The sequence below is a fragment of the Mercenaria mercenaria genome, chromosome 3, assembly GCF_021730395.1.
Source record: "Mercenaria mercenaria strain notata chromosome 3, MADL_Memer_1, whole genome shotgun sequence".
NCBI lineage: Eukaryota > Metazoa > Mollusca > Bivalvia > Venerida > Veneridae > Mercenaria > Mercenaria mercenaria.
The window spans coordinates 27798258-27817417 of NC_069363.1; the positions used below are offsets into that span (position 1 = coordinate 27798258).

The 19160-nt window shown below is 37.3% G+C and overlaps 3 protein-coding genes across 3 annotated transcripts in view; 2 read left to right on the forward strand and 1 right to left on the reverse strand.

Annotated features, from left to right (window-relative positions):
• LOC123525210 (vasculin-like) overlaps positions 1–7719 on the forward strand; it is a 55210-nt gene extending 47491 nt beyond the window's left edge. The window contains exon 9 of the mRNA XM_053539640.1: positions 289–7719. Within this exon, the coding sequence (XP_053395615.1) occupies positions 289–535 (247 nt within the window). The 3' untranslated portion in view covers positions 536–7719. The remainder of the gene's footprint in view (positions 1–288) is intronic.
• A 5254-nt stretch (positions 7720–12973) lies between these two features.
• Positions 12974–13552, forward strand: LOC128555866 (uncharacterized). The gene has a single exon (XM_053539641.1). It carries the CDS (start codon positions 12974–12976, stop codon positions 13550–13552), a length of 579 nt encoding a protein of 192 aa, XP_053395616.1.
• Positions 13553–17634: 4082 nt separating this feature from the next.
• LOC123525860 (histidine-rich glycoprotein-like) lies at positions 17635–18366 on the reverse strand. The gene has a single exon (XM_045305018.2). It carries the CDS (start codon positions 18364–18366, stop codon positions 17635–17637), a length of 732 nt encoding a protein of 243 aa, XP_045160953.2.
• Positions 18367–19160: the final 794 nt, after the last annotated feature.

A 19160-nucleotide genomic window follows, 5' to 3' on the forward strand; every position in this document is an offset into this window, starting at 1 on the left:
CCATTATGAAATATTGCATGAGGTTCACATTTTTCAGATCAGTCTAACACAAATCAAGCACAAGACCCTATCTTTTTTATTTGCTGAATTTTCTAGGTATGTTCTAGAGTTCTGAAAATTCCAGAGTTTAATCAAATTCTACATTGTAGAAAAAATTTCGCTCCAAACATGTAGAACTACCTTAAGAAAACATTCTGGTTATAAGAAATTTGATATTGAAATAAAGTACATGTAAAATTATTGTTGTTCAGTTGCACTGTAGACTGACAGAGAAATGTTGGATTTCAGGTTACTGCGAGAGATGGGTTGGAATGAGGCAGATGAGGAAGAGTATGAAATAACTGAAGATGATATGAAAGAGTTTCAGAACCTCACGAAACAAGTACAACAGCGAAATGGTCCTCTAAATGGTATGGCTAAAACCATACCAAAAACATGGAGCCCGAAACATATCCCTGTGTATCTACCAAACACACATGAACTAAACGATACACTCTCTTCCTCGGATTCAGACTCTGATGATGCTGACAATTAATCAGACGTTAAACAGCTGTAAAAGTATGCTGGTTTTATGTGTTAAAACACTAGTAGGATATGTAATCAGTGAATTGTGTGCTAAAATACGCCTACACTTATATTATCTAGAAAGCATTTTATAACCAGTGTGACAATTTGCTCATTGTTCTTGTGTGGTGGAGATTGTTCTTGTGTGGTGGAGATTGTTCTAGTGCGATATTCCTTGCTTTTTTTGTCCAGTCACATACATAGCTCAGTGAAAATCATGTGAACTGAATGTTGGTGCATTGTCCAATTACTTGTATCCTTAGTGTCATGTGACTTGGAACATTACCCAATCGGATGGCTTGATGAAGTCGTGATGTGAAAAAGTGGGATGAAACATGACACTAAATAACCACACTATAGATCTATGTGCTGCCATTATGCATGATGTGTTGAAGGTACTGTCATAGTTATCTCTAGGAATCATCTGTGTCTTACTTGTGAATATACAACAAGACAATATCCTGAGGAACGGAATAAATGTGTTCGATGAAGTCATCAGGAAGTATGTATAGAACCAATCATTTTAAAAACCATTTGAAGAAAAAAGTATTATTTTTTGAAAGATAAATGTTTATATTGTTTTATTGCAATGACTAGAGATGCTGGAAGTGAAAGTTCGCAATTAGTGTAATTGATTTTTTTTTTACTTTTCTGATTTTACTCCTTTTTTGCCCTTATTTAAAATGAAACTTATCCAACCTCAAGCAGATATAACTTTCATCATTATCTTACAAAGTCTAGTGATATAGTTTGGATTTGCTCTTTTAATTTTTTGGTTTTTCAATTTTTTTTTTTTTTTTTTTTTCTTGTCAACGAAAACATTGCTAAATGGCCAATTTTTAGCTCACCTGTCACATAGTGACAAGGTGAGCTTTTGTGATCACGCAGCGTCCGTCGTCCGTCCGTCCGTAAACTTTTGCTTGTGACCACTCTAGAGGTCACATTTTTTGTGGGATCTTTATGAAAGTTGGTCAGAATGTTCATCTTGATGATATCTAGGTCAAGTTCGAAACTGGGTCACGTGCCATCAAAAACTAGGTCAGTAGGTCTAAAAATAGAAAAACCTTGTGACCTCTCTAGAGGCCATATATTTCAAAAGATCTTCATGAAAATTGGTCAGAATGTTCACCTTGATGATAGCTAGGCCAAATCGAAACTGGGTCACGTGCCGACAAAAACTAGGTCAGTAGGTCTAAAAATAGAAAAACCTTGTGACCTCTCTAGAGGCCATATATTTCACAAGTTCTTCATGAAAATGGGTCAGAACGTTCATCTTGATGATATCTAGGTCAAGTTCGAAACTGGGTCACGTGCCTTCAAAAACTAGGTCAGTAGGTCAAATAATAGAAAAACCTTGTGACCTCTCTAAAGGCCATATTTTTTCATGGGATCTGTATGAAAGTTGGTCTGAATGTTCACCTTGATGATATCTAGGTCAAGTTTGAAACTGGGTCATGTGCGGTCAAAAATTAGGTCAGTAGGTCTAAAAATAGAAAAACCTTGTGACCTCCCTAGAGGCCATATATTTCATGAGATCTTCATGAAAATTGGTCAGAATGTTCACCTTGATGATATCTAGGTCAAGTTCGAAAGTGGGTCACGTGCCTTCAAAAACTAGGTCAGTAGGTCAAATAATAGAAAAACCTTGTGACCTCTCTTGAGGCCATATTTTTCATGGGATCTGTATGAAAGTTGGTCTGAATGTTCCTCTTGATGATATTTAGGTCAAGTTCGAAAGTGGGTCACCTGCCATTAAAAACTATGTCAGTAGGTCAAATAATAGAAAAACTTCGTGACCTCTCTAAAGGCCATATTTTTCATGGGATCTGTATGAAAATTGGTCTGAATGTTCATCTTGATGATATCTAGGTCAAGTTCGAAACAGGGTGATGTGTGGTCAAAAACTAGGTCAGTAGGTCTAAAAATAGAAAAACCTTGTGACCTCTCTAGAGGCCACACTTATGAATGGATCTCCATAAAAATTGGTCAGAATGTTCACCTTGATGATATCTAGGACAAGTTTGAAACTGGGTCATGTGCCTTAAAAAACTAGGTCAGTAGGTCAAATAATAAAAAAACCTTGTGACCTCTCTAGAGGCCATACTTTTCATGGGATCTGTATGAAAGTTGGTCTGAATGTTCATCTTGATGATATCTAGGTCAAGTTTGAAACTGGGTCAACATCGGTCAAAAACTAGGTCAGTAGGTCTAAAATTATTAAAATCTTTTGACCTCTCTAGAGGCCATATCTTTCAATGGATCTTCATGAAAATTGATCTGAATGTTCACCTTGATGATATCTAGGTCAGTTTCGAAACTGGGTCACGTGCGGTCAAAAACTAGGCCAGTAGGTATAAAAATAGAAAAACCTTGTGACCTCTCTAGGTGCCATATTTTTCATGAGATTTATGAAAATTAGTGAGAGTGTTCACCTTGATGATATCTAGGTAAAGTTCAAAACAGGGTCATGTACCTTCGAAAACTAGGTCAATAGGTCAAATAATAGAAAAACCTTGTGACCTCTCTAGAGACCATATTTTTCAATGGATCTTCATGAAAATTGGTCAGAATTTTTATCTTGATAATATCTAGGTCAAGTTCAAAACTGGGTCACATGAGCTCAAAAACTAGGTCACTATGTCAAATAATAGAAAAAACGACATCATACTCAAAACTGGGTCATGTGGGAAGAGGTGAGCGATTCAGGACCATCATGGTCCTCTTGTTTATTAATTACTGTTGCAATATTTATTAGATAATAATTGTTCATGTGTAAAAAGGGATTTTTCATGTACATAAAATAAATTTATTTTTTTAGATATTGTCATTGAAAAGACGAGTTGGACTTTTACAAACACATGCCATAAATCCCTGTTACTGTTTGTTCGAAAATTAAACAACTTGCTTTTAGTATTTTTTTGAAAGTCTAATGGAGAAGTTCTGTTAGAAGGTTTGTGCTATATAACTGTTTATTTGTAAGAAATGATCTGTAGTTTTCTTTAAGTATGGGCAGGTAGAGGTATATCTGTATATAAAATGTCTCTTCAAAACCATTGTGATCTTTGGTCCATGTGTGATAAACATTTCTATTACATTGTGTTATTTTGTGTATTTTTGTTCATTTACTTATACTCTTGACCAAAACAAGTATATTTTGTTTTGAAGCTGGCACTGCAATACAGTTGGTGAAAAAGTAACTTTTAGTACTAGCAACTGGTTAGATTTAGAGATGGGTTAATTGTGTAAAAGAAAGTTACCTATGTTTGTATAAGCTATAAAAATAAAAGTTTTCTTGTTTAACAATGGTTGTGTGAAGGGCTTGCATCAAGCCAAGAATTTACTAGTATAGCAGGTATAGAAGTAAAACTAAGTCACACTAGCATGTGCGTCCTCATTTATCCCCAGTTTGTGTTATGACGAATGTGAATTGTGCCACAATCTTTGTTTTCTCTTCGTTTCAGTCTGTAATAGCATCAACCGCGATCCTTTTTTTTTTATTCACATTTTTAGCAAAATTGTATTTTATTTGTCCTTGAGGAATATATATAAGTCTCCATGAATGTTAGTTTTGATATTTTACTGGAAATAGAAGTGAAACAAGGCATAATATTGTGTCTCATTAGCTTGTATCAACCACTAACATTTATCTGTATGATTTAGGTAAATTGGATGTTAACCCAAAATAGAATACAATTTCACAAAGTATATTTCTACCAGAAACTTGAGAAAACTTAAAATTATACTAATGAGTAATCATCTATAATAACAACTGTGTGATATGAGATGATTTTCTATTTCCTGGGGCTGTCATTCGAAATTTTGAATCTGTGTCAACTGACAAATATGGACAGTACGTAAATTTAATATATTTGTAAGGCAAGAACATACAAGTTATTGCAGGTAGAGGTAGATCGATCCAAGTTAATTTCAAGATGAGATAACCTTTTTTTTTGCCCACAAAATTAAAGAATTTGTGACAAAACAAAGCAAACATAGATGATTTACACTTTTCTTTTTAATTTTCAAAGGACATTATTTTATTGAAGTTATTCATCTCTGTTGTAACAGTGTTCCAAAATTCTGTACTGGTATATCATAGACGTTGCCATATTTTCAGTACATCAGTATGGCAGTGAACAGCAACAGCTGTACTATTTCCCTTCCCTCAGACATACATTTCTTAGCACTGCTGTTCCCCACTTTACTCCATCATAAATGAGTTTTGTAGCATTTCATTAATTTTTTTATAGGAAAAAGGCTTGTTAAAAACTTCTTTAAAGCATTTTATATTTCATTTCATTTGACTTTGTATTTATGCTTATTTGTTGCTAGTATTTGCATTAATTTTGATCTCATTTGATCTACAGTTGTCTAAATAAACTGGAAAACTGTTGAAATTGACTGTGTAAATATTACTGTATTAATTAATAACAAGTTTGAACTTTTATTTTGAAATTAGCTTAAACAGAGAAACAGAAAATAGGGTTATTTAAAACATTTCTATTAAATCCAAGACAAAAAATGCTGCATTCAACAGATTTTGGGTGTTTTTTTCTCCTTTCATTTTGCTAGCCATGGAGAAATGTAAATGAGAAATAATCTGTACATAGTTATCATGATTTTGTTTCAAGAGTCCTAAAATTATATGGTGATATACTATAACATTTGCAGAATTAAAGAAAGATATATGTACTGAAATTATCAATTTATCATTATGTAATACTAACAGTTGTAGAATCCTACCAATTAGCACAAAGAAAATATTTTTGTAGATGTCCGTCCAGGCAGTTGTGAGTAGATAAAGCTACGTTGATCAGTAGTTAATGAGAGAAATGCACTAACCTCCCATTTCAGTTACAGGTTATTGCAGCTTGTTCATCTTGAACATAACAATCAAATCAATTTACTATGCATAGGTCCTGTATATAGAATTCACATTCATGTTTATACATTTTCATGCTGATGCTTGTTGGATTTAGAGATATTATCACACAATGTGGTGACAGCCATGGCTCCATTTCCAGTCAGTATTTATAGATTGCCCTTGCCCTGTAAACAGTCCAATCTTTGAAATCTTTGTATTTCTGTTTTATTATTTAAATAAGTATTTAAGTTTGTGAATAAGTTTTCCAGGTATGAAATATATTGAGATAGGTCTTGCATTGTGAGCAACTAAGACTGTTGAAATCTATGAATGACACAATTATGGAGTAAGATTTGTGGTTTATGAAATATTTATGGTTTTTACATTTATTTAATATAAGGAATCCAGAGATGTTAAAATTATTTGCCATCTACAGTTGATATTCAGTGCTGATGTGTATGTTACAACTACAAGTTCATGATAATTGCCCGGTGTTCTATAGAAGCGTTGTATTTTCAATATATATGGGAGACAACTTTTTCATCCACTCTGTTTAATATAAAACACATTGTTTGTGTAGACTAAACAAAATGGCAACTGTGAAATATATATTTTTTAATGCAACTTAGTTAACACAACATAAAGACACATACATACTTATCATGTATATGAAAAAAGGACTATTGGTATGCTGCTCTTTACATATTAACTGGTCAAAACAACACACTGGCTGTTATTACTAGATAAAAAGTTTACTCACATATGAAAGTATACAGGTAGCCTTGACCTGTGATGGAAAAATTGAATATATATATTTCATTTACAGTTACATATATTGATAATACAGCTGACATGCACAATGACTTTCTCAACACAACTTTTGGAAACATTTCATTTTATTTTGTAATAAAGGTTGTTTATATATATTGAACACAGTTTAGACTTGTCTATTCCTCACACCACTTGTGCAATGAGTACATTACAGATATTCATCGTGTAACTACCACCCACTGATACATAAATATAGTTTTATTTGGCATTTTCAACATGTAGTTTATGTAATTAACATATATTTATAAATAGAAGTTACTGCTTGAGGAGTTATATTATTCGCATGTTTTTTGACACAGGTCCTTCATGGTTACATACATTATTGTAAAAAATAGAGGGGTTTCACTATCTGTTAAATTGAGCAAATTTTTAAATTATTTTCAATTGTGAATTTAACAGCATTGTTATATATTTGTAGTTTTTTTGGAAAAATAGAACATCTTTGCTTCATTTGTAATTGTTTCCTTTAAAAATTTGGAGCATAGAATATGTTTGACCCAGGGTAATTATACAACAGTGGGGCATATATTTACCTGAATAAGTCAGATTTTCCTATTAAATGAAAATTTTGGCATTGAAAGAAAAACATCACAAGATACCATTGACCTCTCAGTGGGGCCTCTAGGAAAATGTATGGTTTAAATTTGTGTCATTTAATTAAGGGAAAAAATTCAAATGATGTCACAGAATATGTGAAACAAACAATAGAAGACTGTTTGTATTGTTACTCAGTGATTTTTATCATGCCTATGTATGACAGGGATTCATATTTATTTGACATTGTTGTTTAAGGACCTGCACAGACCGTTTCCCTGCCCACCATTTACATTTTACACAGTACTTTGCTATGAATGCTCCCTATCTGTCATCTGCAATAAGGAATAACAAATATCATAAAATGCATATTCACTGATCAGTCTTGGCTCCTTCTAAAGTTTGTATTTACAAACTGATTAAAAACATAGGATACATCAATGGGGGGGGGGGGGGGGGAATGTTTTTGTAAAGTCATATGTCTAATAACATTCTTATAAATGATAAAATTGAAAACATTTTTGTTGATGAAATTTTTAAGGAGCAGCACATTTTATGATATTTGAAAAACATTTAGAAAAAATATTGACATCAGAGGTTCCATTATAACCTAACAGAATTTAAAAATGAGTATATTATAAATACTGATATAAATTAAGCTGTTTCAGATTCTTTTATTTATTTATTTTGATGCCTATTTTCATTTGTAATGCGAATAATGCAAGGACAATCCTAGTGCAACTTTTTGCTTGTTTCTCTGCAGCCGTTAATATTCATTTCATTTATATCATAAAACAAGTTTTAACAAAGCCTGTCTGTGTCACAGGTAACGAACTGTGCAGGTCTTGGAAATTCATATTGATACTCGCATCCAATCACTTGCTTCGTGGTCTTATTTAATAAAAAATGCCTGTCGAAAAATTGTATGAGTCATATTTTGTTTTTAGCTCGACTATTCATAGAATAGTGAGCTATTGCACTCGCCCATGCGTCCGCGTCCGCGTCCGCGTCCGCGTCCCGATTTTGGTTAAGGTTTTGTATGTAAGCTGGTATCTCAGTAACCACTTGTGGGAATGGATTGAAACTTCACACACTTATTGACTGTGACAAACTGACTTACATTGCACAGGTTCCATAACTCTATTTTGCTTTTTTACAAAATTATGCCCCTTTTTCGACTTAGAAATTTTTGGTTAAGGTTTTGTATGTAAGCTGGTAACTCAGTAACCACTTGTGGGAATGGATTGAAACTTCACACACTTATTCACTGTGATGAACTGATCTACATTGCACAGGTTCCATAACTCTATTTTGCTTTTTTACAAAATTATGCCCCTTTTTCGACTTAGAAATTTTTGGTTAAGGTTTTGTATGTAAGCTGGTATCTCAGTAGTTACTAATGGGAATGGATTGAAACTTCACATACTTGTTCACTATCATGATTTGACATGCACTAAGCAAGTCCCATAACTCTACTCTCTTTTTTTTCAAAATTATGCCCCTTTTTCGACTTAGCAGTTTTGGTTAAATTTTTGTATGTAATCTGATATCTCAGTATCCACTAATTGGAATGGATTGAAACTTCACACACTTGTTCACTGTCATGATCTAACATGCACTGTGAAGGTCCCATAACTCTACTTGGCATTTTTACAAAATTATGCCCCTTTGACTTAGCACTTTTTTGTTAAGTTTTTGTATGTAAGCTGGTATCTCAGTATCCACAAATTGGAAAGGATTGAAACTTCACACACTTGTTCACTGTCATGATATGACATGCAGTACAGAGGTTCAATACCTCTACTTTGCATTTTACAAAATTATGCCCTTTTTCAACTTGTATTCATTCAATTGACAAGGCTGTTGAATAGTCGAGCGTTGCTGTCCTCCGACAGCTCTTGTTATATATATAGTTTGCATACTTTGACCCTGCTTGGCACCGTATTGTCTCCAGCAAGGACGGCACCTCCTAGTCTCTAGTAAGGACTTCTTAAAAGTCCAAAGAGGCGAGTAATTTCTCTTCTTTTTTTTTCATGTTCAATTTTTGTTTGCTATTTGCATTGTGAAGAATTAAGCTTTCAACAACATTTAAGCAAAATGTATTTTTCCTTGTTTCTGCATTCAGGGCATTTAAAAACATCTGATTACTTCTCAGATAATTGGAAATTGGTTGGAAAGAATTATTGTTTTGATCTGTTTTACAGGGGGATACAGAGATTGCTGGAATTGATGCTATAATTTTATCATTTTACCAGGTTCATTAAAGAAACATGAAAAGATAATTCATCAAACAAAAGCTTACTTCAAAATGTTTTAAGATGTTACGCCATAGTGTGAAAAATATGTAACAATTTGTCGGATTTAAAAAATGACTCCGAAAAGTGAATTGACTGATTAAGTTATTGATAAAGATAATGTAAACCTGCTATTGTGAATAGAAGAAAAAACATGCACTTCAAACATTGCAGTTATATACAGACACAATAATAACAATGTTAAATCCCAAATGAAATAAAAAAATTCTGTGTGTAGAAAAAATCAAGGTTGAGATTTGTGCCATGTTCTGACATTAATTGTATAAGTCAGGTGAGCTCTATGTTTGTTAAATTTCTCAGTATAGTTGGAATTCTTTTTAAAAAAGCTCCGTAAATGTAGTTTAAATATTTATTTCTATCATTGACCATTACCTTAATCTACAACCATTTCATAGAAAAACATCGTAACAAAACCATAAAAGAAGATTCACATGTCAAGAAAATAATTATTCCAGTTACAGAAATGTAAGTTATAAATAGTAAGGAATTTACAGTTTTGGTAACTTGTATCTCCCGTTCATATTCTGGTGTTAGGTTTTGGTTTATACTTATTTTGTATCATTTTGCAGATACATACTGGTATTTCATTTATATGAAAACATATGCCATACAGGTGTTATTTTGTCATGTTTTGAATGATAATTATAATTGTTAATTACATTGTGAAACCACTAGACTAATGTTACAGAGTGCATCAGTATCAAGATGACCATTTGAAATGGTGAATTTATTATTACCTTGACATTAATCTCTAATTTTATGTACCTCCACAATACTTAAAAAGTAGCTTCTTCAGTTTGATAAAAAATCTATTGCAATATAAAGCCTTACTAAAATGTTAACATTTATAGATATACACATGTATGTATTGATATGTATATACAATAATATGGAAAATCAGGAAGCTGTAGTGGATACATGCCAGAGTTTAACATCACATTAATTACAGGAAACTAAAGCAGTCTTACTTATACTGAGCATGTATAGTGAAAACTCAGTAATATGGTTTTATTGACAACAACTGCCAGTATCATAGTGATGAAAAATATTCATACCAGTGAAAGTGATCTTACCTCAGTGTTTATATACAATACTTACAAAGAACATTGTAAAATGATTTTATCATAACAGTACAATCACTGTTATTCGAGTATAAAAGCAAACTATTGTGTTTCAGTTATACCCATGTTGATACGAAGATTAATTCAAAATAATAACACATTTTTGAAGTTGCTCACTTGATTTCTAGTAATGAAGAGTTCATGGTCTGGACAGGGAATTTTCTTCATACATTGTTGATAACTGAAATTTGTTAAATTGGTAAAAGCCACAAATGGTTCTTGATCAAGAATGTGTAGTCAGTATTAGTGAATTGCCGGGTAAAACCTTCCATACTTTATACCATCAATACCAAACCCTTAGAATCTTTTAAACTCTGCTTCTGTTATCAACAATGAGTCGTCTGCAAGTATTTGTACCCCCCGACAACAAAGTTGTAAGGGGGGGGTATACTGGTTTCAGGTTGTCTGTCTGTCTGTCTGTCCGTAGACGCAATCTTTTGCGCACCATCTCTCCTTATCCCCTTGACAGAATTTAATGAAACTTCACACAGGTGATCAGTACCAACAGTAGTTGTGCATGGGGCATGTTAGGTTCTTTTAGAAAAAAAATTTGCAGAGTTATGGGACTTTGTTTTTTTGTTACTATACTATATACATAGACACAATCTTGTGCGCACCATCTCTCCTCATCCCCTTGACACAATTTAATGAAACTTCACACAAGTGATCAGTACCAACATTAGTTGTGCATGGGGCATGTTAGGTTCTTTTAGAAAAAAAAATTGCAGAGTTATGGGACTTTGTTTTTTTGTTACTATACTGTATACTAGAACAATCTTGTGCGCACCATCTCTCCTCATCCCCTTGACACAATTTAATGAAACTTCACACAAGTGATCAGTACCAACAGTAGTTGTGCATGGGGCATGTTAGGTTCTTTTAGAAAAAAAATTTGCAGAGTTATGGGACTTTGTTTTTTTGTTACTATGCTATATACATAGACACAATCTTGTGCACACCATCTCTCCTCATCCCCTTGACACAATTTAATGAAACTTCACACAAGTGATCAGTAACAACAGTAGTTGTGCATGGGGCATGTTAGGTTCTTTCAGAAAAAAAATTTGCAGAGTTATGGGACTTTGTTTTTTTTTGTTACTATACTATATACATAGACACAATCTTGTGCGCACCATATCTCCTCATCCCCTTGACACAATTTAATGAAACTTCACACAAGTGATCAGTACCAACCCTAGTTGTGCATGGTGCATGTTACATTCTTTTAGATAAATATTCTGCATAGTTATGGGACTTTGTTTTTTGTTACTATACTGTATACATACATTCTATATACATACAGTCCACATAATTATGCAATCTTGGGTGCATCAAATTGCAATGTACTGTGTCAGTGCATGTGGGGGGTACATTCATCACCTTTAGTGATAGCTCTAGTTTCAACAGCGAAGAAAATTCTAAAGCATTGATTCAGTTTGGTTATATATGATAAATTTGTGGACAGCATTTTTATCGGTTAATGAAATGTTTAAATATTCAGATGCTTACCCTTTGATTGATACTGACTGCACTGAATGTTACCGGGAATAATCATGAATGCTCCCATTATGCAGATTATGAAAACATAGAATTGTTATTACATTTTAAGAAGTTGTATCTTCATATTTTGCAGAACAGATCTTTATTTCTTGAATGATAATAAAATGCATTTTGCAAGTATGACTTTTTTTGTCCTATATCAATTCCAGATTCACTTGACAGTTTATTGCCATGTAATCACTTTAGGAAAGAGGTGCTGTTACACAGTTTTCATTTGGATATGAAATGCATTGGGCATCCATTACACTGTAAAAGTCTACAGCTACTAACAGTAGTAAAGTGAATATTACTGGTTACATCTGTAAAATGATATTTAGTTTAACTAAATGGAACTTTTGGCCTACTGCATGATTCTCCTCTCCACCCCATCATGCTATTCAGTTGCTGTCCATCACGTGATGCTATTCAGTTGCCCTCTCCACTCCTTCATGCTGTTCAGTCATCCTCTCCACTCCATCATGCTATTCAGTTGCTCTCTCCACTCTGTGATGCTATTCAGTTGCTCTCCACCACATGATGCTATTCAGTTGCCCTCTCCACCCCATCATGCTATTCAGTCACCCTCTCCACTCCATCATGCTATTCAGTTGCTCTCCACCACATGATGCTATTCAGTTGCCCTCTCCACCCCATCATGCTATTCAGTCACCCTCTCCACTCCATCATGCTATTCAGTTGCTCTCCACCACATGATGCTATTCAGTCACCCTCTCCACTCCATCATGCTATTCAGTTGCCCTCTCCACTCCATCATGCTATTCAGTTGCTCTCCACCCCATCATGCTATTCATTTGCTCTCCACCACATGATGCTATTCAGTTGCTCTCCACCACATCATGCTATTCAGTCACCCTCTCCACTCCATCATGCTATTCAGTTGCTCTCCACCACATGATGCTATTCAGTTGCCCTCTCCACTCCATCATGCTATTCAGTTGCTCTCCACCCAATCATGCTATTCATTTGCTCTCCACCACATAATGCTATTCAGTTGCCCTCTCCACTCCATGATGCTATTCAGTTGCTCTCCACCCCATCATGCTATTCAGTTGCCCTCTCCACTCCATCATGCTATTCAGTTGCTCTCCACCACATGATGCTATTCAGTCACCCTCTCCACTCCATCATGCTATTCAGTTGCTCTCCACCACATGATGCTATTCAGTCACCCTCTCCACTCCATGATGCTATTCAGTTGCTCTCCACCAAATGATGCTATTCAGTTGCCCTCTCCATCCCATCATGCTATTCAGCCACCCTCTCCACTCCATCATGCTATTCAGTTGCCCTCTCCAACACATGATGCTATTCAGTTGCCCTCTCCACCACATGATGCTTTTCAGTTGCCGTCTCCACTCCATGATGCTATTCAGTTGCCCTCTCCACTCTGTGATACTATTCAGTTGCCCTTTCCACCACATGATGTTTTTCAGTTGTCCTCTCCACCATATGATGCTATTAAGTTGCTCTCTCCACCACATGATACTATTCAGTTGCCCATTCCACCACATGATGCTATTCAGTTGCCCTCTCCACCACATGATGCTTTTCAGTTGCCCTCTCCACCCCATGAAGCTTTTCAGTCGCCCTCTCCACCACATAATGCTTTTCAGTCGTCCTCTCCTCTCCATGGTGCTATTCAGTTGCCCTCTCCACCACATGATGCTATTCAGTTGCCCTCTCCACCACATGTTGCTATTCAGTTGCCCTCTCCACCACATAATGCTTTTCAGGCGCCCTCTCCACTCCATGATGGTTTTTGAGTCTGCTAAAGGCTGAAAGCCTTTTGACGAGTCCTTGCTATCGAACGATTCTCTAAATGGACCAAATAACACAGTGAAGGGATGTAGTTCCATTAGATTCTCAACTTCAACAGTTCACTGCTGATGCGTTAAGTTGTGTCAGTTCCCTTGCTATGACCAATATACGATGTAATCTGTCATATTTATGACTGTAATGTGCAATACTTGAATGTAACTCTTAAGCATAAATGTGCATTTTGAGAATTGCGCATTACAAAGCTTGGGTAACATCAGCGAAAGACAAAAATAGTTCCACAGGGCTCAGATAAGATGCGTATTAGCGAAATTACGTATAGAAATAATGCAATACGCATGTCTAATAATTTCTAAGCGTATAAAACGTTTATAAATTACAGAAAAACACAATGCTTTTTTAAAACAAAATCTGATCTTCTGGATGCGTTAGGTAACATAGCCGATCAGCCTTAATTCTCCCACATTGAACGTAAACACGCATTGTATGATTTCTATAAACTTCGCGTGGGTTGAATTTTGCAGTCAGTAAACGGATAAACTATCGGAAGAAGAAGCTCTTACTGGTTTGTTTAGTTACTACTGATATTAAAAATGATTTAAATTCTTATTTTTCGAGAATAAACAATCGGTGAAACATTAAATTGTCTTTTCTTGTAGTTTTTGAAATCGAAAGTAGTCGTCTATGTTTGGCTGCTTTCACGAAACGAAACAACTTTTTATGAAAAAATTAATAAGAGGTAATTTAACCGTAAACTTCATGTCAGATACTGCCAATTGCTGCTAAATGTCTTCGTATCATCACAATTTGTAAAATATATTGTTCAAACTGGAGAAAAGTATAATCGTATCCGGATATAATATTTTGGGTAAATATCGAGCTGCATTATGAAATTTTAAGAAAAAAACTAAAAACAAACTGAAACTGGTAGACTATACTGTCAGTACATCAATCAATAGCCGACTCAGGCCGTTCAGGCCTTTGATTAGCTCACCTGTCACGTGAGAAGGTGTCCGTCCATCCACAATTTCTTGTGAACAAGTTAGAGACCTCATTTTGCAATTGATTTTCATCAAACTTGCACACAACTTGTATTGGCATAATATCTCGGTTCCTTTCGAAAACTGGCCAGATCCTATCGTCCGTATCAGAGATATAACCCCTGAAAGTGCCAAAATCTGCTTTTTTGGCTTGTTAACATGGTAGAGACCACATTTTGCAATAGATTTTAATCAGAATTGCACACAACTTGTATTGGTATAATATCTCTGTTCCTTTCGAAAACTGGGTAGATCTCATAATGGGTTGTAGAGTTATGGCCCCTTAAAAGTAAAAAAAAATTGCAGCCATATAGAGACTTCATTTATGGTTTGATTTGATACAAACTTGCAAAATATCTTTAACAACAATAGATCTTGGATGCTAAGATGAATCCATCAGACCCAATCACAGGTTTTGGAGTTACGGCCCCTGATTGACCCCTGAAAGAGCCAAAATTTGTTAATTTTTACCTTGTGAACACGATAGAAGTGACATTTTACATTCAATTTTAGCCTCACTTACAGACAATTGAAGTCGAAATAAGATTTCAGTTCCTTCCAAAAACCGGCTAGATTCCATCATGGATTCTAGAGATACTGCTCCTGAAAGGGGCAAAATTTTCTATTCTGGCCCTTTCAGCCGTAAAGAGGTTTCATTAATGCTTTGATTTGATACAAACTCGCACAGAATGTTTATCTTGATGATCTCTGGACCAAGTTTGAAACTGTGTCATGTGGGGTAAAAAACTAGGTCAAATCAAAGGAAAAGCTGTTAACACTCTAGAGGCCACATTTATGAGCATATCTTCATGAAATCTGGTCAGAATGTTTATCTTGATGATTCCTAGGCCAAGTTCAAAACTGGGTCATCTAAGGTCAAAATCTAGGTCACCTGCTCAAATCAAAGGAAAAGCTTGTTAACACTCTTGAGGCCACATCTTCATGAAACTTGGTAAGAGTGTTTATCTTGATGATTCCTAGGTGAAGTTCGAAACTGGTTCATGTGGGGTCAAAAACTAGGTCACCACTCAAATCAAAGGAGAAGCTTGTTAAAACTGTAGAGGCCACATTTATGACCCTATTTTCTTGAAACTTGGTCAGAATGTTTATCTTGATGATTCCAAGGCCAAGTTTAGCAGGTGAGTGATACAGGGTCATCATGACCCTCTTGTCAGTTGCCCTCTCCACCACATGATGCTTTTCAGTCCCTCTCCACACCATGATGCTCTTCAGTCCCTCCCCACTCCTCGATGCTTTTCAGTCCCTCTCCATAATATGATACTCTTCAGTCATCCTGTCCTCTCTGATGCTCTTTAGTCACCCTCTACTCCTTGATTAGGTCACCCTCTCAACTCCGTGGTACTCTTCAGTCGCATTGTCCAGTCTGATGCTTTTCAGTCGCCTTCTCCACTCCATGTTATTCTTCAGTCATCCTCTTCGCACTATGTTCATCAATCTCCCTCTACCCTCTGTGATACATTCCAGTTGCCCTCTCCACTCTATGATGTTCTTCAGTTACACTCTCTACTCTTTGATGCCCTTCAGTCAACCTCACAACTCTGTTCTTCAGTCGCCATCTCCACTATTTGATGTTCTTCAGTCACCCTCTCCACTCTATGATGTTCTTTAATTGCCCTCTCCACTCTGTGATGCTCTTCAGACGCCTTTAACTCTCTGTGATGCTCCTCAGTCACCTGTTCTTCAGTCGCCCTCTCCTCTCTGTGATGTTCTTCAGTCATCCTCTTCACACTGATGTTCATCAATCTTCCTCTCCCCTCTGTGATACTCTTCAGTTGCCCTCTCTACTCTGTGTTCTTAAGTCATGTTCCTCAGTACCTCTCCACTCTATGATGCTCTTCAGTCACACTCTCCACTCTCTGATGCCCTTCAGTCAAGCTCACAACTCTGATGTTCTTCAGTCGCCCTCTCCACTCCACTCCTTGATGTTCTTCATTCTCCATCTCAACTCTAATTTTCTTCAGTCGTCCTCTCCACTCTTTGATGCTCACAACTCTGGCGTTCTTCAGTCACCCTCTCCACTCTTTGATGTTCTTTAATTGCCCTCTCCATTCTGTGATGCTCTTCAGTCGCCCTCAACTCTCGGTGATGCTCCTCAGTCACCCTGTCCACTCAATGATATTCTTCAGTTGCCCTCTACACGTTGTGATGCTCTTCAGTCACCCTGTCCTCTCTGTGATTATCTTTAGTTGCCCACTACTTTGTGATGCTCTTCAGTCGCCATGTCCCTGTGATGCTCTTCAGTCGCCCTCTCAACTTTGTGATGCTCTTCAGTCGCCCTTACCTCTCTTTGTGTTGGGTTTAACGCCGTTTTCAACAGTATTTCAGTTATGTAATGGCGGGCAGTTAACCTAACCAGTGTTCCTGGATTCTGTACCAGTACAAACATGTTCTCCGCAAGTAACTGCCAACTTCCCCACATGAATCAGAGGTGGAGGATGAATGATTTCAGACACAATGTCTTTTATCAAATCGTCACAGAGAACATCCGCCCCGCCCGGGGATCGAACTCACGACCACGCGATCCATAGATCTGCGCTTTCCCTATTGAGCTAAGCGGGCGGGTGCCCTGTCCTCTCTGTGATGCTCTTCAGTCGCCCTTTCCACTCTGTGATGCTCTTCAGTCACCCTGTCCTCTCTGTGATGCTTTTCAGTCGCCATTTCCACTCTTGTGATGCTCTTCAGTCGCCTTGTCCTTTCTGTGATGCTTTTCAGCCGCCCTTTCCACTCTGTGATGCTCTTCAGTCGCCTTGTCATCTCTGTAATGTTCTTCAGTCGCCCTGTCATCTCTGGGATGCTCTTCAGTCGCCCTGTCCACTCTGTGAAGTTCCTCAGTTGCCCTGACCTCTCTGCGATGTTCTACAGTCGCCCTTTCCACTTTGTGATGCTCTTCAGTCACCCTGTCCTCTCTGTGATGCTCTTCAGTCGCCCTTTCCACTCTGTGGTGCTCTTCAGTTACCCTGTCCTCTCCGTGATGCTCTTAAGTCGCCCCTTCCACTCTGTGATGCTCTTCAGTTGCCCTGTCCCCTCTGATGCTCTTCAGTCGCCCTGTCCTCCCTGTGATGTTCTTCAGTCACCCTGTCCTCTCTCTGATGCTCTTCAGTCGCCCTTTCCACTCTGTGATGCTCTTCAGTCGCCCTTTCCACTCTGTGATGTTCTTCAGTCACCCTGTCCTCTCTGTGATGTTCTTCAGTCACCCTGTCCTCTCTGTGATGCTCTTCAGTTGCCCTCTCTACTTTGTGATGCTCATCAGTCGCCATGTCCTCTCTGTGATGCTCTTCAGTCGCCCTTTCCACTCTGTGATGCTCTTCAGTCGCCCTGTCCTCTCTGTGATGTTCTTCAGTCACCCTGTCCTCTCTGTGATGCTCTTCAGTCGCCCCCTCTACTTTGTGATGCTCACCAGTCACCATGTCCTCTCTGTGATGCTCTTCAGTTGCCCTTTCCTCTCTGTGATGCTCTTCACTTGCCCTGTCCTCTCTGTGATGTTCTTCAGTCATCCTGTCCTCTCTGTGATGCTCTTCAGTCGCCCGCCCCACTCTGTGGTGCTCTTCAGTCGCCCTGTCCACTCTGTGTTGCTCTTCAGACGCTCTGTCCTCTCTGTGATGCTCTTCAGTTGCCCTTTCCACTCTGTGATGCTCTTCAGTTGCACTGTACTCTCTGTGATGCTCTTCAGTCGCCCACTCTACTTTCTGATGATCTTCAGTCGCCCTGTCCTCTCTGTGATGATCTTCAGTTACCTTCATCACTCTGCGATGCTCTTTATATCGCTCTCGCAACTTTGATGTTCTTCAGCCGCCCTCTCGTTGATGCCCTTCAGTTGCCCTCTCCACTCTGATGTTCTTCAGACGAATCACTCCAACTCCACTCCGTGATGCTCCTCAGTTGCTTTCTCCACTCTGTGATGTTTTTTCAGTCATTAGGGAAAATGTTATATGGTATTAACGGAAGCATACCTTTGGGTCTCTATGAACTCTGTTTTCAATACTACTTTGTTCAAACTTGGTCTTCTTCTAACAGATTTTTATGCCCCCCCCCCCCCACCCCTCCGAAGAAGGAAGGGTATATTGTTTTGCAGATGTCTGTTTGTCGGTCGGTATGTAGACCAATCGGTTTCCGCATGGTAACTTAAGAACGCTTGGGTCTAAGATCATAAAAGTTGATAGGGAGGTTGGTCATAACCAGCAGATGACCCTATTGATTTTGAGATCAGTAGGTCAAAGGTCAAGGTCAGGAACAGTTAAACAGTTTCAGGATGATAACTCAAGAATGCTTGGGCCTAGGATCATGAATATTGATAGGGAGGTTGGTCATGACCAGCAGATGGCCCCTATTGATTTTGAGACCAGTAGGTCAAAGGTCAAGGTCACAATGACCAAGAACAGTTAAACGGTTTCTGGAGGATAACTCAAGAATGCTTAGACCTAGGGTCACGAAACTTAATAAAGATATTGATCATGACCAGCAGACGAACCCTTTTGATTTTGAGGTCAGTAGGTCAAAGGTCAAGGTCACATTGACCCAGAACAGGTCTACGGTT